Genomic DNA, 24,013 nt, shown 5'->3' on the forward strand with positions numbered 1-24,013 from the left:
TTTTGTGGAATCCACGTAGCGTCACTATGGAGCCTTTATTTTCTCTGAGCTGCTCAGAAAGCCTCCGTGTCTTCACAGAGGTGAAGGAAGTTAAGTGAGCTAAACTTGCAGTAGAATGGTCCTCCTCGGATGGGACTCTGAGGGAAGGCGATGGCAGCTTTTCACCACAGCAACCCAACGGACAGGGACATCAGGAGGGTTCTCCAAAAACTTCTAATCATGCTCTCTCTGGGAATAATCTGTGTCTCTCTTTTTTACTTCCTCGCGGGATGCTGCGAGTCGGACATAAGGGAAAACTCCATCTCCCACAGACCCGCCAGTGAGTTTCATTTATCAGGATGGTATCATGACAGAAACGGGACGTTGTATAAGGACGTTGTAATGGTACAGAATGAAGATGGATACCCAGTAGCCGGGGAGGGGAGCACCATAACGCCGGTTTTGGAGACGAATAACTCGGTTAAAGATTGGATGGCGATACGGCGGTTACCCCAAGCCCTCATTATAGGGGTAAAGAAGGGTGGCACGAGGGCTCTTTTGGAGTTTCTCAGGCTGCACCCAGACATCCGCGCGCTGGGCTCTGAACCGCACTTCTTTGACCGGCATTACGCACGAGGTTTGGACTGGTACAGGTACATATCATGGTTGTCACTAGTTACCACAGCCACAAAGTCATGAACCCCGCCCATTTATATAATTCAGTTTCTTAAAATTAAATTTTTAAAAATCCTAACCTTAACCTTAAATTATGAACAAAACCGAAATTTTAGTTTTCATAAATTCTTAAAATATAGCTAATTTTGACTTTGTGGCTGTGTTATCTAGTGGAAACTACATATCGTATGGACGTGTCTGTTTTTTATAGAATGGGAGTTGATATCCAAGGAATTTTGGTTGAATGCATTTCAGTACATTTAACTGCATAGACATGGTTTCGCCTCAGCGCACCTGCACTTGTAAACCAGAAGGTTATTGTTTATTGCTTTATAATGCATGCATGGTGGAATTGGTCGGTCTTTCATTTTTACAGAACGATTTGCATATACAGTGCCTTCAGAAAGTTTTCACACCTCTTGAGTTTTTCAACATGTTGTTGTCTTGCATTTATTATTAAATGTAGATGTTTTGTCGATGGCCTAAAGATAATACCACATAATGTCAAAGTGGAATTATGTTTGTTTTTTGTCAATAAGTGTTATGTTTGTTTTTTGTCACCCCTTTGTTATGGAAAGCCTAAATCAGTTCAGCAGTAAAAATGTGATAAAGTCACATAATAAGTTGCATCACTTCCTGTTGAACGCGGAATGAGGAAGAGCTCGGTTTGTTGTTTTGGAAAGTTTTGAAAGTCTATTGTCTGTTGGCATCAGTTGCTGGAACCACTACTATCTGTCCAGTGATTCTGCCGACCAATGCCAGGTCTGAGGAGCTGTTTGGCGTGGCAGCTAGCCTCGCTGCCTATCAAGCTATCAAGCCATTGTGGCTGGAACTGCGGATTGTTCCGGGCTTGTGGCTGTCTAGATCCCTGCTGTTTGTTGTTGTTGTTTTCAATCTTCCCTGTGACCTGCCCTGTCTGGACCTATGAGGAGTACCAGCGTAACCTACTGTTGTTACCATGACAAAGGCCTAAGCTGGCGGGGTTACCGTTGAGGACAGTGAAGGTGAAGGATCTTTTAAAAGAACACAAATAGTTCTTCAAGCAGTTGTCACAACAACAAGAAAATAGCTTCAAGTGTTTTGTCCAAATACTGGTCGATTCAACTAATAAACGAATGAACAACCTGACCAGAGAGGTCCAGGACCCGAAGAACAGTTTGCAGTTCTCCCAGGGTCAGCTCGATGAGTTTAAACAGGAGAACGGCAAAATGACAGCAATCTGTAAGTCATTGAGAGAGGACTTCAGTTCTGTGTGTGAATCTATGATAACAATGACAGAGAAATCAGATTATTTTGAGGAACAATCAAGGCGTGACAACATGGTTGTGGACGGAATTGCAGAATCTCCACATGAGACCTGGATGGAGTCTGAGGACAAAGTGAGGGAAATTATCTTGGAGAAACTGAGGTGGAGCACGCCCACAGGACTTGAAATCCCACCACCATTACAGGTGACAGGCCCAGGCCGATAGTGGTCAAGTTCCTGACGTTCAAGGACAAGGTAGCTGTTCTGGAAAGAGCCAAAAACTTGAGAGAAACGTATATCTTCTTCAACGAGGACTATCCTAAGTGTGAGGATTGACACTGGAGACAGGAAGCAGGTACAGGGAGACCATTTAATAGACAACGGACATGAAACAGGACAGGACCAGCGTCTGGACAGGGGACAAAATAACGACATCAATGCTGACACAGGGATGAAACAGAGGAAACAGACAGATAAAGGGGAGTTCAGGTGGGTCCAATGAGGTGCAGGTGCGCGTAATGAAGGTGACAGGTGTGCGTAATGATAAGCAGTCTGGCGCCCTCGAGCACCAGTGAGGGAGAGTGGGAGCAGGCAGGACACTAAAGCTGCTAGAAAGCTCCACCCTCCCTCCCAAAAGCCTAGAAGAATGAGAGGTGCCAAGCCTATGGGTTCTTAGCTTCAACCCCTCAGCACACACACACACACACACACACACACACACACACACACACACACACACACACACACACACACACACACACACACACACACACACACACACACACACACACACACACACACACACACACACACACACACACACACACACACACACCAATTGATTAATGGACTGCTGAATGTATATTTTTTTCTCTTACTTTGTTTGCTCGTTTCCATATTATGTCTCTGATCAGCTACACAGGAAAGGGCTGAAAATAACCCATATTAATATATGTAGCCTTAGAAATAATGTATTTGAAATCAATCTTGCTAACATCCGATAATATTAATAAATTAGCAATTTCTGAGACTTATTAAGATAATTAATTTGATAATACAGCAGTAGCAATACAAGGATATAACATCTATAGAAGAGACAGGAATGTTTATGAGGGAGGTGTTGCTGTATATATTCAGAGTCATATCCCTGTAATGCTTATAGAAGATGTTATGTCAAGTGTTTTTGAAGTGTTGTGGTTGCAGGTTCACCTGGCACATCTAAAGCCTTTTCTTTTGGGGCGTTGCTATAGGCCACCAAGTGCTAACAGTCAGTATCTAAATAATATGTGTGAAATGCTTTATAGTGTATGTGATGTAAACAGAGAGGTCAACTTTCTTGGGGACCTGAATATTGACTGGTTTTCATCAAGCTGTCCGCTCAAGAGGAAGCTTTTCACTGTAACCAGTGCCTGTAATCTGGTTCAGGTTTTTAGTCAACCTACCAGGGTGTTTACAGACACTACAGGAACAAGATCAACCACATGTATCGATCACATTTTTACTAATACCATAGAACTTTGTTCTAAAGCTGAATCCGTACCCATTGGATGCAGTGATCACAATATAGTGGCTCTATCCAGGATAGCCAAAGTTCCAACAGCTGGGCCTAAAATAGTGTATAAGAGATCATACAACAGATTTTGAATGTGACTCTTATGTGGATGATGTTAAAATATTTGTTCGTCTGATGTGATTAATAAGGAGCATCCAGACGCTGCACTCGATGCGTTTATGAAATTGCTTCTTCCAATTACTGATAAACATGCACCTCTTAAAACCTTTTCTCAATAGGGGGGCGCCATTTCGACTTTGTAAAAATTCGTTCCCAAATTAAACTGCCTCGTACTCAATTCTTGCTCGTACAATATGCATATTATTATTACTATTGGATAGAAAACACTCTCTAGTTTCTAAAACCGTTTGAATTATATCTGTGAGTAAAACAGAAACTCATTTTGCAGCAAACTTCCTGTCAGGAAGTGAGAAATCTGAAATCGGGGGCTCTGTTCCAGGGTCAGTTTATTAATTTGCATGTAATCTATGGGTCTACATGCACTGCATACGCCTTCCCCTAGATGTCAGTAAGCAGTGAGAATTGGAATGGGGTGTCTAGGTAGATCTGAGGCCGAACAAGAGCTCTTGGAACCGGGTGTGCAGTCTTTTCTACGTTCGTCATGACGCGAGACAGACCTCAGGATTGCGTCCTGAAAAGCTGTTGTTATAGGCGCTAGATATATCCGGCTCTGATTTTATTCGATATACGTGTTAAAAACATCATAATGTAGTTATTTTAAACCGAGTTATATCAGTTTATATCAGTATATTGCGATTTTCGGGATTTTCTTTGTTCTGCGTTATGCTGAGTTGGACACGTCTGCACCACATGGCTAACGTTTGCTGCTAATTCCACAGTTGAAGACGACCTTCTACAACCGAGCAACGATTATTCTGGACAAATGACAACTTGTACAAGATTCTGATGGAAGCTCATCAAATAGTAAGAACTATTTATGATGTTAACTTCTTTGGGCTGCAAGTCCGAAGCCGGGCACAATATGACAACAGCCACTTCAACTGCAGGGCGCGAAATTCAAAATATATTTTTTAGAAATATTTAACTTTCACACATTAACAAGTCCAATACAGCATATGAAAGATAAACATCTTGTGAATCCAGCCAACATGTCCGATTTTTAAAATGTTTTACAGCGAAAACACCACATGTATTTATGTTAGCTCACCACCAAATACAAAAAAGGACAGACATTTTTCACAGCACAGGTAGCATGCACAAAGCCAACCTAACTAACTGTCACGTTCCTGACCTGTTTTCTGTTGTTTTGTATGTGTTAGTCGGTCAGGGCGTGAGTGTGGGTGGGCATTTCTATGTTATGTGTTTCTATGTTGGTAAATGGGTGACCTGATATGGTTCTCAATTAGAGGCAGGTGGTTTTCATCTCCTCTGATTGAGAACCATATTAAGGTAGGTGGTTTCACATTGTTTGTTTGTGGGTGATTGTCGCTGTGTCTGTGTTTATTGCACCACACGGTACTGTCTCGTCTCATTTCGTTCGTTCGTTCTTTCCTGTTCGTGCGTTCTTCATTTTATGTAGTTTGCATGTTCAGGTCAGTCTACGTTGTCTGTTTGTTATTTTGTATTTATCAAGTATAGTTCGGTTCAGTGTTCGTCTTGTCTAATAAATTCATGATGTCTACATACCTCGCTGCACATTGGTCTTCCGATCCCTCTCTCCTCTCCTCGTCTGAGGAGGAGGAATATGACGACTATCGTGACACTAACCAAGAACCAACCAAACTAACCAAGAAACAACTTCATCAGATGACAGTCTTATAACATGTTATACAATAAATCTATGTTTTGTTCGAAAAATTTGCATATTTGAGGTATAAATCAGTTTTACATTGCAGCTACCATCACAGCTACCGTCACAAATAGGACCGAAGCAGCCAGAGTAATTACAGACACCAACGTCAAATACCTAAATACTCATCATAAAACATTTCTGAAAAATCGATGGTGTATAGCAAATTAAAGACAAACATCTTGTGAATCGCCAACGTTATGTTGAATGAATGGGGCTGTGTGGTAGGCTATTGTAGTAAGCTAATATAATGCTATATTGTGTTTTCACTGTAAAACACGCTGTAAAACAAATCTGAAATATTGGCTGGATTCACAAGATGTTTGTCTTTCATTTGCTGTACACTGTGTATTTTTCATAAATGTTTTATGATGAGTATTTAGGTAATTCACGTTGTTCTCTGTAGTTATTCTAGTTGCTTTGGTGAGAGTTGTGATGGTGGCTGCAATGTAAAACTATGATTTATACCTGAAATATGCACATTTTTCTAACAAAACATATGCTATACAATAAATCTGTTATAAGACTGTCATCTGATGAAGTTGTTTCTTGGTTAGTGACTATTTATATCTTTATTTGGTCGAATTTGTGATAGCTACCTATGCAGTAAAAAAATGGTGGGAAAAAAAAGTTGGGTCTTTTGCTATCGTGGTTAGCTAATAGAAATACATATTGTGTCTTCCCTGTAAAACATTTTAAAAATCAGAAATGATGGCTGGATTCACAAGATGTGTATCTTTCATCTGGTGTCTTGGACTTGTGATTTCATGATATTTAGATGCTAGTATTTACTTGTGTCGCTATGCTAGGCTATGCTAGTCAGCTTTTTTACTGATGAGGGTGCTCCCGGATCCGGGATTGTGTGCAAGTAGAAGTTAAGAAACTGACTGTTAGAACTGTTAAGGCTCCATGGATTGATGAGGAATTGAAAAACTGTATGGTTGAAAGAGATGGGTCAAAAGGAGTGGCTAATAAGTCTGGCTGTACATCTGACTGGCTGACTAACTGCAAATTGAGAAACTATGTGACTAAACTCAACACAAAGAAGAAGAAACTGTATTATGAAGCCAAGATCAATGATATAAAGAATGATGCGGAAAAAACGATGCTTTAAATGAAATTATGGGCAGAAAGACAAATACAACTTTCATCGAATCAGATGGCTTATTTATCACACCATTTGATGTTGCCAATTATTTTAATTATTACTTCATTGGCAAAGTGGGCAAATTTAGGCAGGAAATGTCAACAGCGAACAGTGAGCCATCATATTCATGAATAAAAAATCTAATAATGAAAGAAAAGCATTGTAGGTTTGAATTTTGTAAGTTAGTGTCGGAGACGTGGGAAGATGATTGTCATCGATGTGATAAACCTCCTGGCATTGACAACTTAGATGGAAAGCTACTGAGGATGGTAGCTGACTCTATAGCCACTCCTATCTGTCATATCTTTCATCTGAGCCTGGAGGATACTATTTGTCCTCAGGCCTGGAGGGAAGCCAAAGTAATTCCGCTACCCAAGAATAGTTAAGTGGCCTTTACTGGTTCTAACAGCAGACCTTTCAGCTTCCTGCCAGCTCTTAGCAAACTGTTGGAAAAAATTGTGTTTGACCAAATACAATGCTATTTATCTGTAAACAAAGTAACAACATACTTTCAGCATGCTTATAGAGAAGGGCACTCAACATGTACTGCACTGACACAAATTGAAAGAAATTGATAATAAGAAGATTGTGGGAGCTGTACTGTTAGATTTCTGTGTGACCTTTGATATTATTGACCATAACCTGTTGTTGCAAAAACCTATGTGTTATGGCTTTTCAACCTCTGCCATATCGTGGATTCAGAGCTATCCATCTAATATAACTCAGAAGGTTTTCTTTAATCGAAGCCTCTAATGTCAAACATGTAAAGTGTGGTGTACCGCAGGGCAGCTCTCTAGACCCTCTACAATTTTCTATTTTTACCAATGACCTGCCACTGACATTAAACAAAGCATGTGTATGCTGATGATTCAATCATATACGCATCAGTGTAACGGATGTGAAATGGCTAGCTAGTTAGCGGTGATGCGCGCTAGCAGCCTTTCAATCGGTTACGTCACTTGCTCTGAAACCTAGAAGTAGTGGTTCCCCTTGCTCTGCAAGGGCCGCGGCTTTTGTGGAGCGATGGGTAACGACGCTTCGTGGGTAACTGTTGTTGATGTGTGCAGAGGGTCCCTGGTTCGCGCCCGAGGTCGGGGCGAGGGGACGTACTAAAGTTATACTGTTACATTGGTGCCGTGACCCGGATCACTGGTTGCTGCGGAAAAGGAGGAGGTCGAAAGGGGGGTGAGTGTAACGGATGTGAAATGGCTAGCTAGTTAGCGGTGGTGCGCACTAGCAGCCTTTCAGTCAGTTACGTCACTTGCTCTGAAACCTAGAAGTAGTGGTTCCCCTTGCTCTGCAAGGGCCGCGGCTTTTGTGGAGCGATGGGTAACGATGCTTCGTGGGTGACTGTTGTTGATGTGTGCAGAGGGTCCCTGGTTCGCGCCCGAGGTCGGGGCGAGGGGACGTACTAAAGTTATACTGTTACATCAGCAACCACAGCTAATGAAGTCTCTGAAACCCTTAACAAAGAGTTGCAATTTGTTTTGGAATCTTTGGCTTGTAATAAACTGGTCCTGAACATCTTTAAAAACTAAGAGCATTGCATGTAGTACCAATCATTCCCCAAGTTCTAGACCTCAAGCCTCCTGAGTGGCGCAGCAGTCTAAGGCGGTGTCAATACAGGTCCGGGTTAGATCCCGGGGTGTGTTGTCGCTGGCCGGGAGACCCATGAGGCTGTGCACAGTTGGCCCAGCATCGTCCGGGTTTGGCCGGCCGGGATGTCCTTGGCTCTAGTTTTATCTTGTCTTCATTATTGTCCAGTTATTTGGTCAAGCGCTGCAAAGAAAGGCCTAGTTAAGCTGCAGCTGGCCCAGAACAAAGTGGAACATCTTGCTCATCATTGTAATCAGAGGGCTAATATTAATACTATGTATGCCACTCTCTTTTGGCTAAGAGTTAAGGAAAGACTGACTGCATCACTCCTTGTTTTTAGAAGAAACATTAATGTGTTGGAAATTCCAAATGGTTTGCATAGTCAACTTACACACAGCACTGACACACACACACTTACCCCACCAGATATGCCACCAGGGGTCTTTTCACAGTCTCCAGGTCCAGAACTAATTCAAGGAAACGTACAGTATTATACAGAGCCATGAGTGAATGGAACTCCCTTCCATCTTATCGGAAGTGAACAGCATAACTGGTTTCAATAAACAAATAAAGAAACCCCTCTCCCATGTGACCTACTTGTTGTGTGTATATACTGACATGTACTGACATGTACTGACACACACTACATGTAAATTGTGAAGTCTTCTGTCTGTAATGTCTTTTTGGTTATGTGTCGGACTCCAGTAAGACTAGCTGTCACCATTGGAGTTGGCTAATGGGGGTCCTAATAAATCAAAACAAATGCATGGACTCACTCTGTGTGCAATAATAGTGTTTGACAAGATTTCTGAATGACTACCTCATCTCTGTACACCACACATACAATTATCTGTAAGGTCCTTCAGTTGAGCAGTGAATTTTAAACACAGATTCAACCACAAAGACCAGGGAGGTTTTCCAAATGCCTTGCATAAAAGGACACCTATTGGTTGATAGGTACAAATAAAAAAGCAGACATTGAATATCCCTTTGAGCATAGTGAAGTTATTAATTACACTTTGGATGGTGTATCAATACACCCAGTCATTACATAGATAAAGGCGTCATTCCTAACTCAGTTGCCGGAGAGGAAGGAAACCACTCAGGGATTTCACCATGAGACCAATGGTGCCATTAAAACAGTTACAGAGTTGAATGGCTGTGATAGGAGAAAACTTGAGGATGGATCAACAACATTGCAACAAGGCACTAATATAATACTGCAAAAAATGTGACAAAGTAATTAATTTTTGTCCTGTGTTATGTTTGGGGCAAATCCAACACAACACATTACTGAGTACAACTCTTCATATTTTCAAGCATAGTGGTGCCAGCATCATCTTATGGGTATGCTGAAAATGGTTGCCTAGCAATGATCAACAACCAATTTGACAGAGCTTTAAGAATTTAGAAAATAATAATGGGCAAATGTTGCACAATCCAGGTGTGGAAAGCTCTTAGAGACTTACCCAGACGACTTGCACCTATAATCCCTGCCAAAGGTGCTTCCACAAATTAGTGACTCAGGGGTGTCAATACTTATGTAAATGAGATATTTCTTGTATTTCATTTTCAATACGTTTGTAAACACTTCTAAAAACATATTTTCACTTTGTCATTTTGGGGTATTGCTGCAACACAACAACATGTGGAATAAGTCAAGGGTAATAAATACTCTCTGAAGACACTGTACAACACCTGTACAACACCTGTACAGGCACTGTACAACACCTGTACAACACCTGTACAACACCTGTACAACACCTGTACAACACCTGTACAGGCACTGTACAACACCTGTACAACACCTGTACAACACCTGTACAACACCTGTACAACCACTGTACAACACCTGTACAACACCTGTACAACACCTGTACAACCACTGTACAACACCTGTACAACACCTGTACAACACCTGTACAACCTCTGTGCAGCCACTGTACAACCACTGTACAACCACTGTGCAACCACTGTGCAACCACTGTACAACCACTGTGCAACCACTGTGCAGCCACTGTACAACCACTGTACAACCACTGTACAACCACTGTGCAACCACTGTACAACCACTGTACAACCACTGTACAACCACTGTGCAGCCACTGTACAACCACTGTACAGCCACTGTACAACCACTGTGCAGCCACTGTACAACCACTGTACAGCCACTGTACAGACACTGCACAGACACTGTACAGCCACTGTACAGACACTGTGCAGCCACTGTACAACACCTGTACAACCACTGTACAACCACTGTGCAGCCACTGTACAACACCTGTACAACCACTGTACAACCACTGTACAACCACTGTGCAGCCACTGTACAACACCTGTACAACCACTGTACAACCACTGTACAACCACTGTACAGCCACTGTGCAGCCACTGTACAACCACTGTGCAGCCACTGTACAACACCTGTACAACCACTGTACAACCACTGTACAACCACTGTACAACCACTGTACAACCACTGTACAGCCACAGTGCAGCCACAGTGCAGCCACTGTGCAGCCTGCAACATGGAAAGATCTCGGGAATAATGTTTGTTGTTGTTGGCCTGTTCAAACATACCCATTGCAAGCTGGTCTAGGTGACAGGCAGAGGGAGACACTGCCAGCTGGCCATGCTAATCTGAATGTGTGTGTGTGGGTGTGTGTGTTTGTGTCTATGTGTGTGTATGTCTATTTGTGTGTGTGTGTGTGTGTGTGTTTATTTGCAGGGAGGGTCTGGATGAGTTATCACAGAGCAATCATCTCTCCAGCTGAGGCCAGATGTTACCATAGTCAGCTCCTACTGATCCTAGACACACACACACACACACACACACACACACACACACACACACACACACACACACACACACACACACACACACACACACCCCCCCCCACACACACACACACACACACACACACACACACACACACACACACACACACACACACACACACACACACACACACAGCATTTACATTCCCCAACACAGGGTTATAGTGTGTGTGCATGTAACATAAAGTCTAACTACATAACAGATTAAACATTGGATTAAAATCTCATCATCTAGGTTGGAGAGGTTGAGTGGAACTGAACGGTTGGTTTAGGATGCAGTGATGCACATTGGTGTAAAGTACTTAAGTAAAAGTACTACTTTAGTAGTTTTTGGGGGAAATCTGTACTTTACTATTTATATTTTTGACACCTTTTAGTTTTACTCCTCTACATCCCTATAGAAAATAATGTACTTTTTTACTGCATACATTTTCCCTGACACCCAAAAGTATTTGTTACATTTTGAATGCTCAGGCAGGATTATGGTCCAATTCACGTACCTATCAATGCATTGTCATCCCTACTGCCTCTGATTTGGCAGACTCATTAAATACAAATACTGAGTTCTTAAATTATGTTTGGGTGTTGGAGTGTGCCCGTCTGTCCGTTACAGTTTTTTTTTTTTTTTTTTTACAATCGCTAGGACCCATTTCTCAATACTTAGGTCACTTTTTCAAAACTCTTCACACAGTTCTCCTAATCCAACTTTCAGCCTGGCACAGCAGTTCATTTCACATCCAAAATGCACTAAAACTACCAAAACACTTCATACATGTCTCAAATCAACTCATTCTTACATAACACTAGCAAAGGTTGTCACCCAACAAGCATACTTTGTCACTCATAAAACAATGACCTACAAAACACTAACAACAGGCAGTGTTACACAATGTTTTATTTTGTAATATTTCTTTACAAAACAAGAATGACACCTCTCTACTGTTTAGAATTCACTGCAGTATATGTTACAGGAATGAATCAGACATGATGCAATATGCTTCAATATGTTTTATGTCATTTTTTTGGCATTGAGTGATTCCAAAATACAATAATTTGTATATACACCATCTACCGATACACATACAGTAGCAATGCTAGTCAACCCTGTCTTCTGCATTTGGCCACAGGTTCTCATCCACATTACATCTCATCTTGGTCAATACACCTAGGAAATAATATTTTGGCATTCCTCGTTCATCCCTGGCAATCTTCTGCAGATATCTCCAGGCATCCAGCATTCATTGCATCCAGGAGGGACATTTGATCATGTGGATGGTGGTCATAAACCTTCCACCTCTATGAGGAACATAATTCCTCTATGGGGTTGAGGAATGGAGAGTAAGGAAGGAGGGAAAGTGACACCATCCTGGGATGGGCTGCAAACCACTCTGTGACTGCACAGGAGTGGTGAAATGCCACATTGTCCCATACAATTACAAACGTTGGCCTATTTCACCTCACTGCAACCCTTTCCTCACCTGGCACAACCCTTCCATAGAGGTCACCCAGGAATGAAATGAGACGCTCGGTGTTGTATGGCCCAATTAGCGGTTTGTGTAACAGCAATCCATCAGAGGATATTGCTGCACACATTGTGATGTTGGCACCCCTCTGGCCTGGGACATCCACTGTGGCTCTTTTCCCAATCACATTCCTTCATTCCTCGCCGCCGTGTTTTGGCCAAGTTGAAACCAGCCTCATCCACAAAGATGAATATGTGGGGTGTTTGCCTGCCTTCAATCTCCATGACTCTCTAAAATAAATCAACAAGGCAACATAAGAGTTAGGCTTTTACGGTCGTTTACATTATACCTAAAAACATGCCATTGTGTGTCTCTGCCCTGTTTGGTTTTGTTCAAAACCAGTTCTGTATTTTATAGTCCTCTTACCTGGACATATTAGTTCCTGAGTTGCTTGACTCGTTCAGAGTTCCTCTCAAAGGGGACATCCTGACTTGACATCCTGGCTTCATCCTGACTTGATGTTGTTTCAGGACTCTAGAAATAGTTGTTATGCTTACATTGTGAATATTTCCAAATGTAATGTTGTCTGCCAACACTCTGTCCCGAATCTCTGTGAGTTTTATGCCATTGTTTCTGATGACAATATCAACAATTGAGGTTTCCTCCACAGCAGTGAAAATCCTACCTCTCCCGCCTGTGGGAGGTAACCGTTGGGTCCTAAGCAGAAATACAAAAACAATCACACACAAGTGGGTTTGGAGGCTTTGCTCAATTAATTCTGTAATGTGCAGTTCAGTCAGATGCCCTTGCAGAATGCACATCTTACCTGTTGTTTTGCCAGAAATTTCTCACAATAGATGCCACTGTTGAGCGTTGCAGATTTGTCTGCACTCTCAGACCAGCCTCTCTCGTTGATAGACCATGATTTATTACATGATCACTTATAGTAGCCCTAATCTCATCTGACACTACAGCTCTTGATCTTCCTCTCAGTCTTCTTCCACCACACGTACGTACTCCTCTCCCTCTCCCTCTCCCTCTCCCTCTCCCTCTCCCTCTCCCTCTTCTTCCTCTGTCAGCCACTTCTCTATCTCTGGCTGGGTCCATGTTTACATTACAGTACAGCATTATTCCTAAGATGTCTTTTGTATAGATGGTAATGTAATTGAAAGACTAACACCTGGGTAGGTGTTCAGCTACAATGGGAATCAGCTGTGGTTGGTCTAATTGTTTTGATAGTATTTCATTTTTTAGATTTGGAATATATTTCAATACGGTATTACTGTAGAAATGTAGCAAATTGCTGTCTTATTCAGTTATGTGTTATGTTAGGTTTTGAACTTAAGTTTAACAGTTTTGAAAAGAGTATGTAAACATGTGCCAATTGGCCTGTAGGTACATAAAGTTTTGTGTCTGAGTGAGAAAAGAATTCATGAAATTTGAAAGATGTAGTCATTGAATGCATGTTGTGCCAAAGCAATGAAAAATGATCCACAGTTTAGCCACATAGGCTGCTGTTGTTTTCACTGTGTGAAGGGTTTTGAAAAAGTGACCTAAGTATTGAGAAATGGGTCCTAGCCATTGTAAAAAAATGTAATAAAACCATCTGGTTTGCTTTAATATAAGGACTGTGGTGTATAGCATTTACTTCTGTTTTTACTGAAGTACGACAAATTAGTACTTTTTCCACCACTGTACTAAAGTGCATTTAAAACCCGATACTTTTATACTTTTACTCAAGTAGTATTTTACTGGGTGACTTTCACTTTTACTTGAGTAATTTTCTATTAAGAATTCTTTACCTTTACTCAAGTATGACAATGTTGTACTTTTCTGCCACTGGTGATGCAGTATTGGTATTGTGTAACCTCTGACAGTGTGATTTAAGGGTTACAGGGTCAGTAGGTGAGATTGAAAGTTAGAGGTGTGTTTTCTGTGTTGTACCAACATGATATTGGTCACAAACACGCATGGACGCACACACACCCCTTTCTCTCCCTTCCTCAGACACACACACACACACACACACACACACACACACACACACACACACACACACACACACACACACACACACACACACACACACACACACACACACACACACACACACGTCTCCATTGTGTGTGTGAGTGTGTGTGTGTCTCAGTGACGTCCCAGAGTGACAACAGATTGTCCTATCCCCAGGACCAGATGGGGCTCTGAGAGTGTCAGGCCACTTGACATCGCTGCCAGGCCTGGCAGGTTGACCCCTGACACCAGGTCAGTTTACGCTCACAGATAATGATGAGCTCCCAATTACACCACATAATTAACCATATATCATTACATCATTATATCTATCATTGGCTACAACTCAAGGAAAATATCAGTGTATGTTGACAGGCTCTGCCCACTGTAGGAAGCGGTACTGCAAAAAGACATTGCGAGTACAGTTGATAAGAGCAGGGTGAGGTGCACAAAACATATATATATACAGTATATTTAGCTTTTAAATAGGCATTTACTGGATATAAAGAAAAAAAATGAATTTTTATAATCTGCTTATTTTTATTTCTCCCCCCAATTGGTAGTTACAGTCTTGTCCCATTGTTGCAACTGTGTTCTCCGAAACACGACCCGCCAAGCTTCTTGTCACACTGCTCGCTTAACCTGGAAGCCAGCCTACCAATATGACAGAGGAAACACCGTACAGCTGGCGACCTGAAGACAGCGTGCACGCACCCGTCCGCCACACGGAGTCACTAGAGCGCGATGGGACAAGGACATCCCGGCCGGCCAAACCCTCCCCTAACCCGGACGACGCTGGGCCAATTGTGCGCCGCCTCATGTGTCTCCCCGTCTTGGCCGGCTGCGACACAGCCCGGGATCGAACCCGGATCTGTGTTCCTGTGAGGTCATAGGGTAACATGACATGTATTGATGCCACATGACTACAATGTAAATACAGTATATATACAGTGCATTCTGAAAGTATTCAGACCCATTGACTTTTTCCACATTTTGTTACGTTACAGCCTTATTCTAAAATGGATTAAATTGTTTTCCCCCTCTCAATCTACACACGATACCTGATAATGACAAAGCATTATTTTTAATAAATCTGCAAACATATCTTTAAACCTGTTTTCGCTTTGTCATTATGGAGTATTGTGTGTAAAGTGATGAGATAAAATGTGTATTTAATCAATTTTAGAATAAGGCTGTAACATATCAAAATGTCAAAAGTCAAGGGGTCTGAACACTTTCTAAATCCACTGTAATCACTGAACAGAAATGACTAGGAATACTTACATGCATCTGTTGGTCACAGATACTTTTTTGTTTTAAATGTAGGAGCGTGGATCAGAAAACCAGTCAGTATCTGGTGTGACCACCATCTGCCTCACGCAGCGTGACACATCTCCTTCGCATAGAGTTGATCAGGCTGTTGATTGTGACCTGTGGAATGTTGTCCCACTCCTCTTCAATGGCTGTGCGAAGTTGCTGGATATTGGCGGACACTGGAACACGCTGTACACGTCGATCCAGAGCATCCCAAACATGCTCAATGGGTGACATGTCTGGTGAGTATGCAGGCCATGGAACAATTGGAACATTTTCAGCTTCCAGGAATTGTGTACAGATCCTTGCGACATGGGGCCGTGCATTATCATGCTGAAACATGAGGTGATGGTGGCGGATGAATGGCACGACAATGGGCCTCAGGATCTCGTCACGGTGTCTCCAAAGATTTGTTGTAACTCAACCAAGATAGACTACAGCCTGTTGTTTCAAATGGGAACAAATTTGTCATAATGGGCAGAACAAGCAAGGAGGTGGGCAGAGCCAAGCATGAGCTGGCGAGATCCTATTGGTGCGTTCTAGCATTAATTTGCATATTTCTGTTAGAGAACGTCTACTCTGTGAGGTGTGCGTGTGTAATAACTCAGTTCGCCTTTGTACTCCTTCTAAATAACACACTTTAAAAAAAACTTTGGCAAAGGGTAAAGTCTTCAAAATGTAGTCCACTCTGTTCGTAACATATTCTAGTTTTGGGAACAAGAAAACTGTATTGAGATCAAATGTTTCATCGATGAGAAAAATTAGCAGAATGTCGGCCAAAATCCGTCTGGTTCCATCTTCTCTCACTGCCGGCCACTGGGCTTCCTCTCACTACCATATTTGGTAGTGAGTGGAAACGCCAAGCGGATGCTTCATATTTATACATCCGGTGAAATATCTCTCATTGTTCTGTCTGTGGTATCTGTCCATTCAAATTGCCATTGATAAAAGTGTTCGTTGTCCGTAGCTTATGCCTGCCCATACCATAACCCCACCGCCACCTTGGAGCACTCTGTTCACAACGTTGATTTCAGAAAAATCGCTCACCCACTTGCCACACGACAGTTTAAACCGGGATTCATCCGTCAAGAGCACACTTCTCCAGCGTGCCAGTGGCCATCGAAGGTGAGCATTTGCCGACTGAAGTTGGTTACGACACCGAACTACAGTCAGATCAAGACCCTGGTGAGGACGAGCATACAGATGAGCTTCCCTGAGATGGTTTCTGACAGTTTGTGCAGAAATCCTTCAGTTGTGTAAACCAACAGTTTCATCAGCTGTCCGGGTGGCTGATCCCGCCTGTGAAGAAGCCAGATGTGGAGGTCCTGGGCTGGCGTGGTTACACATGGTCTGCGGATGTGAGGCCGGTTGGACGTACTGCCAAATTCTTTAAAACAACATTGGAGGCAGATTATGGTAGAGAAATGAACTTTCAATTCCCTGGCAACAGCTCTGGTGGACATTCCTGCAGTCAGCATGCCAATTGCACACTCCCTCAAAACAGGAGGCATTTGTGGCATTGTGTTGTGTGACAAAAATGCACATTTTAGAGTGGCCTTTTATTGTCCCCAGCACAAGGTGCACCTGTGTAATGATCATGCTGTTTAATCAGCTTCTTGATATGCCACACCTGTCAGGTGGATGGATTATCTTGACAAAGGTGAAATGCTCACTAACAAGGATGTAAACAAATTTGTGCACAAAATTAGAGAGAAATAAGCTTTTTTTTGTGCATATGGAACATTTCTGGGACCTTTTATTTCAGCTTATGAAACATGAAACACTTTACATGTTGCGTTTAGATATATTTTTTGGTTCAGAGCTACAACTAGAGATCATGGATTGTATCGTTTTGTCTAATTTTCTGAACCAGTCATCAAATATGTTGCTGTATTTGTCTTTTGATATAGGAATTGTGTTTCTCTTACTGTATATGAATCTGTCTTTACAAATCCTGTGGTCAGTATCACAAGTATAGATGACAGTGTTGCAATCAATTTGTTGTTTACTAATAATTCAACATGGCAGCCATTCAGAGGTTTAGATAGGTAGTTCTGTTTAGATCCAGAGAAGAAGGCATCCCCAATGACGGATTCCAATTTAGTGGTCTTTACAGAGTCAGATGTCCTCACATGGCTGTGGTTCATTTGCAATTCAGATTAACTCGTTAAAAGCAGCGTATCAATTTATACCAATGGATGCCGGGCTTGACGTTGCACATGTGCTCCTGTGTATTTACACAGGAATATAATTGCCGTGCAAATGGCTGAAGAACGGCTGCCAAAACATGTGATCTTCAGAAGGGGTGTGTTAGGTGAGATCACGTCTGACAGGAAAGGGAATCTAGTGGATTCTTTGAAAGCTTGTCTTTTTGAATGGGATAGTGAAACCTGGGCTAAGAGTAGGGGAGTCTGAATTCTGTTATGACATGTTAATAGTGTCTTAAAGGGGAAATACATGAGTGTCTCTTGATTACTGTGTGTGTGTGTGTGTGTGTGTGTGTGTGTGTGTGTGTGTGTGTGTGTGTGTGTGTGTGTGTGTGTGTGTGTGTGTGTTTGTGCTCCCACACATGTATATATCTATATTAAATCAGGTGTGGCCCATCCAGCCATCCCATCCCAGTACTGTACAGTGTGATCTGATCTCCATAAGGCCTAGACGACCGGGGTGATCTAGCCCTCATTAAGGCTCTCTCTGGGGGGTTGAGGAGGGGAGGCAGGGCGGTCTGGGCCCAGCTATGATGGATGTCTGCTGGAAGTGGACAGGGCAACGCTACAATGGATTGGAGCCTTAATGGTCCCCAGTGCAGTGAAATGGATGAGTGGGCGCTCAGTCTAACACACACACACACACACACACACGCACGCACGCACGCACACACGCACACACACACACACACACACACACACACACACGAATGCACACACTGTGTTGGTATCAATAAGAGAACATTTTCAATGTTTTGTCATTGACACATTGCTTCCTAATGTACTGTATACAGACTAAACAGATTTGGTAGTTGATGCCAGTTTATTCTGTCACATTAAAAAATGTCTTTATGTAGTTTTACTCCACCATCTCACATCTGTTCTAACACGCACGCACGCACGCACGCACGCACGCACGCACGCACACACACACACACACACACACACACACACACACACACACACACACACACACACACAGCACGGGGGTGATGGGACTCCAGAGGCTTCCCCGAACCCCACCTGCTACCCTCGGCCCAGCTGAGACCCAGGCTCATCGTTCCCCCAACTCCCACACACTTTACCCCCCACTCCTCCAGGATCAATACCTATGGCTGCTTGGACTTGTCCCCGTGGCCTAGGAGTGTGGGGGGGGGGGGGGGGGGGCTCCACAGAGAGATGGAGAGAGGGATGATTAAACATAGCTCTTCAAAGACAAAAACAAGCGAGAGGTTGTAAACATGCTAAATCTCTCTTTTCATCCAGAGCATCTACAAATGGATGCAACGATTACTGTAACAACAATAGACATGGGGAACTGGGTCTCTATGACAACAATAGACATGGGGAACTGGGTCTCTATGACAACAATAGACATGGGGAACAGGGTCTCTATGACAACAATAGAGAGCATACAGAGGATATGCTCTGTGATAATGTTAAGGTATCGTAATGCTAAGGTGAGTTCTGTTCCATTCTCACTCAATGGTCCTCTATGAAAGCAGCCTAATGGAAGCAGGGTTGTACCAGTCGCTGTAGCGGTTCTCAAATATTTATTGTATACTCTACGTCAAGTGTCCTTTAGCACGGCTAGTTTTACGTTGATGTTACATTGGTGATGATAATTGTACAATTATTTACTTGATTCCGGGCAGCTTTTAGCGAAGCGTAGAAATGGATTGTTGACAATAAGTCTGTGGCCGTATCTCATTCTAACTCACAGATCTGGTGGTGTAGCTGCACTGTAGCAGGAAGTTTCAAGTTGCTAGTGACCATGAGGTTATGAGTTCAAATCCCATTTAAGGTTAAGTCCCAATTTTGTTCACAGTACAAAATGATACAAGATTTGACTGTAATTTATATCAGACTACAGCAGCATAGAGTCATTTTATAGAGAAGACACCTTCAAGTTGTTGTATATATTTCATTTATTTTTACAAAAACTTTAGGCAAAGTGCAGAAATGTATTCTTGGCAATAAATATATCCACAAATTTTTCCTTAGACCTGGTGGCTCAGCATGAGTTTTGGATAATTTGCACTCAAGAGGTTGTGAGTTAAAATCCCAAGGGAAATTGAGTACCAAGTAATCATTATGCTGTCAATTAACACCTTCATTTAGCTGTAAAAATACAGGAATGTTGTAGATGTACCGTATTTTCACCGCAACTAGACAAAGCGGGAACATTTTTCATCCTCATGTTGTCACATTCATTTCACATGAGATCGTATTTTCACGTGCTCACATGTTGTCACGCTATCACGTTAACTTCACATTAAATCACACGTGTTTTTCTCCTTAAGGGGTGTGTGTGTGTTAGGGGTTAGGGAGAATAGGATTTTTAATGGTCAAATATGTTTACTACCCAAAAGGTCTTGACATTTTACAAAAATAAAGCTATGTGTGTGTGTGTGTGTGTGTGTGTGTGTGTGTGTGTGTGTCTGTCTAATCCAATTTTATTGGTCGCATACAAATATTTAGCAGATGTTATTGCGTAATGCTTGTGTGTATATGTGTTTGTAGGTAGACTAAAGTATGTGGTATGTATGTGTGTGTGTGGTGTGTATGTGTGTGTGTGGTGTGTATGTGTGTGTGTGTGGTGTGGCCAGGTTGGGAGAATGGATCTATTGATAGAAGGTCATATTGCAGGAGGAGGGTGGTAGACTTTTCAGAGCTGAAACCTGATCCACAAGCATCCTGTCCTCTGTATGTTCCCACTATCCCTTCATCCCTCCATCTCTCCATCCCTCCATCCCTCCATCTGTCTATCCCTCCATCTCTCCATCTCTCCATCTCTCTATCCCTCCATCTCTCCATTGCTTCATCATCGTCCTGTCCTGTCTCTGTCCCCCAACCATCTCCTCAAAAGGGATCCCATAATTCTTAGCGAAATATGACGCAGCACCCGGGGGGGAGAAAAACGGGTGTGGCGGCTGTACCTGGGTCTCCATGAGGTCTGGTGGGGCCCAGGAGTCATTGCTGCTAAATGAGGTCCATCTGTCGAGGTGATAGAATGTGGTGTGATGTTTATATAGCCCTGTGTGTGTGCGTTTGTGTGAGTGTGTGTGTGTGTGTGATTGTGTGTGTGAGTTTACAATCTGGCCTTAAATGGCCATGTACTCCTATAATCTCCACCTGGCACAGCCAGAAGAGGACTGGCCACCCATCAGAGCCTGGTTCCTCTCTAAGTTTCTTCCTAGGCTCCTGCCTGTCTAAGGAGTTTGGGTGCGTGTGTGAGTGTGTGTGTGAGTGAGTGAGTGAGTGAGTGAGTGTGTGTGTGTGCCATGTTTTCACACAAAACAAAACCCACGTTGCTAACTTTGGTTGATGTTGGACAGTATTTACCGTGAGTTTTTCAAATCGTGGTGATCAAAAATTTGAAACGGTAATACTAACCGTCTGGAATTTTACCGTGGTTTATCGTGAAACCGGTAACCGTTTCATCCTTAGTCACCTTATTATCTAATGTCAAGTCAATAATATTAACTAAAGTAATGTCATAATCAACATAGCTACTAGAACTAACTTGTTAGTAAACCCGCTACAATCATGCAGTACAGTCAGAAGGCAGTTTAGCAGTTACAACGGCGGGCCCCGGTGGCAATATATTAATAAAAGCTTACCTTGACTTGGAAGAGTTTCAGTGTTGGATAGCCATAGCCAGCAACCTAACATAGCATCCCTCTCTGTTTGAGTCTGTTGTTTGAGTAGGCTAAACTAGCTAGCTGCATTCAGCTAGCAAAGTGAAAGTTATTTTTTTTTAAATACAACCAAATAGCTCTCTCTCTCTCTCTATCTCTCTCTTCTCTCTCTCTTCTCTCTCTCTCTCTTCTCTCTCTCTCTCTCTCTCTTCTCTCGCTCTCTCTCTCTCTCTCTCCCTGTCTCTCCCTCTCTCTCTCTCTCTCTCTCTCTCTTCTCTCTGTCTCTCTGTCTCTCGCTCTCTCTCTCTTCTCTCTCTCTCTCTCTCTCTCTCTCTCTGTCTCTCTGTCTCTCGCTCTCTCTCTCTCTCCTCTCTCTCTCTCTTGCTTCTCCTTCATTTTTGAAGAAATTCATTTATTAAAAACTGTTCAACTGTTGTCTTTCTTTCTCTTTGAGTCAACTACTCACCACATTTTATGCACTGCAGTGCTCGCTAGATGTATATTATGCTTTCATTACTAGATTCATTCTCTGATACTTTGATTGGGTGGACAACATGCCAGTTCATGCAGCAAGAGCTCTGATAGGTTGGAGAACATCCTCCGTAAGTTGTCATAATTACTGTGGAAGTCTATGGAAGGGGGTGAGAACAAAGAGTCTACTTGGTTTTGTATTGAAGTCAATGTACCCAGAGGAGGACGGAAGCTAGCTGTCCTCCAGCTACACCATGGTGCTAACCTACAGAGTGCTGTTGAGGCTACTGTAGACCTTCATTACAAAACAGTGTGTTTTAATCAATTATTTGGTGACATGTGAATATATATATAGTATAGTCAAAAATATAAACTTTTGAAATGTTTCAATATTTTTATTTTTATGAAATTCACTAAGAAAGATCGTCCTCCCCTTCCTCCTCTGAGGAGCCTCCACTGTGTGGGGTATAGATATGAGGTAGTCATTCAAAAAATATTATTGCACACAGAGTGTGTCCAACTTATTATGTGACTTGCTAAGCACATTTTTACTCATGAACTTATTTAGGCTTGCCATAACAAAGGGGTTATAATTTCGAGTATTGGGTATTGTGTGTGTGTGTAGGCCAGTGACACAAAATCTCAATTTAATCCATTTTAAATTCAAGCTGTAACACAACAAAATGTGGAAAAAGTCAAGGGGTGTGAATACTTTCTGAAGACCCTGTTCAACCACTGTACAACCTATAGCATATATAGATCTAGGAATAATATTGGTTGTTGTTGGCATAGCCAGACATACGCATGGCCAGCACATAGATATTTAGGTGACAGGCATGTTAATGACAGCCTCCATTACCGAAATGTACAGATGGCTTTAATACTCAAAAGTTACACCATTTAAACACTAAACATACTGTATCTATTTCTCTCTTTCTTTGATTCCTTTCTCTCCCTCCATCCCCCAGGAGTATGATGCCCAAGGCCTTGGATGGCCAGGTTGTCATGGAGAAGACACCGCGTTATTTTGTTACCGTGGAGACCCCGGGGCGTGTACACTCCATGTCGCGTGACGTGAAGCTGATTGTGGTGGTCCGGGACCCTGTGACCCGGGCCATCTCTGACTACACTCAGATCATCTCCAAGACCCCCCACATCCCCACCTTCGAGACCCTCGCCTTCAAGAACCGCACCAATGGTCAGAATTATAGTGATACATTTTTATTTGTATAGACCTATGAATAAAGGAATGAACGGATGGATGAATGCATGAATGAATTAGTTAATTGATGAATGAATGACACAAAAACATAGTTTTTCCCTGATCAAATGCAGTACCCACACAAATACTCTATTCTTCAATCCTGTCTTCAGTCCTGTCTTCAGGGTCTTAAACCAGTATCTTGTCTTGGTCTCAGGTGAGATCGACTCTCTGTGGAGCCCTCTATGGATCGGACTGTACGCCCAGCACCTGGAGCGTTGGCTGGCCTGGTTCCCCCGGGCCCAGATCCACCTGGTCAGTGGGGAGGGCCTCATCTCCGACCCAGCCGGAGAACTAGGAAAGGTCCAGGATTTTCTGGGCCTTCAGAGGATTGTGACGGACAAGCACTTCTACTTCAATAAGACTAAAGGTTTCCCCTGCCTGAAGAAACCGGAGGGCAGCAGCAAGCCCCACTGCCTGGGGAAGACTAAAGGCCGGACACACGCCCCCATCGACCCGGAAGTGATCCGGAGACTGAGGGAGTTCTATAGGCCGCACAACCAGCGGTTCTACCAGATGACTGGCCAGAACTTTGGATGGCAATGAGGACTCAGTAGGGATACCAAGGTAAAACATGCATCCAGAGTAACAAAGACACTCAGGCATGGTTCACAGGGACAGGGACAGACATGAATGCCATTTTGGACATGCAGGACAAATCTAATCAGACCAACTACAACCCACAGCATGTGCTCTCTGATTACAACCTCATTGATGCCTAAAACGAAAGAGTACACTTTCTACTCAAACAGGCATAAATCATTCAAAATTTCATACTATTA

General features: G+C 42.7%; 1 protein-coding gene across 1 annotated transcript; it reads left to right on the top strand.

Annotated features, from left to right (window-relative positions):
- The first annotated feature begins 150 nt into the window (after nt 1-150).
- LOC120045322 (heparan sulfate glucosamine 3-O-sulfotransferase 3B1-like) lies at nt 151-23,777 on the top strand. Its single transcript, XM_038990204.1, has 4 exons — nt 151-365; nt 426-632; nt 22,939-23,168; nt 23,389-23,777. The coding sequence occupies exons 1-4, from the start codon at nt 151-153 to the stop codon at nt 23,775-23,777; spliced, it is 1,041 nt and encodes a 346-aa protein (XP_038846132.1).
- Nucleotides 23,778-24,013: the final 236 nt, after the last annotated feature.

The sequence above is a fragment of the Salvelinus namaycush genome, chromosome 4 (genome assembly GCF_016432855.1).
Source record: "Salvelinus namaycush isolate Seneca chromosome 4, SaNama_1.0, whole genome shotgun sequence".
Classification (NCBI taxonomy): Eukaryota; Metazoa; Chordata; class Actinopteri; order Salmoniformes; family Salmonidae; genus Salvelinus; species Salvelinus namaycush.

Bases quoted from the DNA above. Each gene is read 5' to 3' on its own strand.
- LOC120045322 (XM_038990204.1), top strand. From the start codon at position 151: ATGGCAGCTTTTCACCACAGCAACCCAACGGACAGGGACATCAGGAGG. The intron at 633-22,938 runs GTACATATCATG...TCCATCCCCCAG, and splicing joins CGAGGTTTGGACTGGTACAG to GAGTATGATGCCCAAGGCCT. The intron at 23,169-23,388 runs GTCAGAATTATA...TCTTGGTCTCAG, and splicing joins CTTCAAGAACCGCACCAATG to GTGAGATCGACTCTCTGTGG.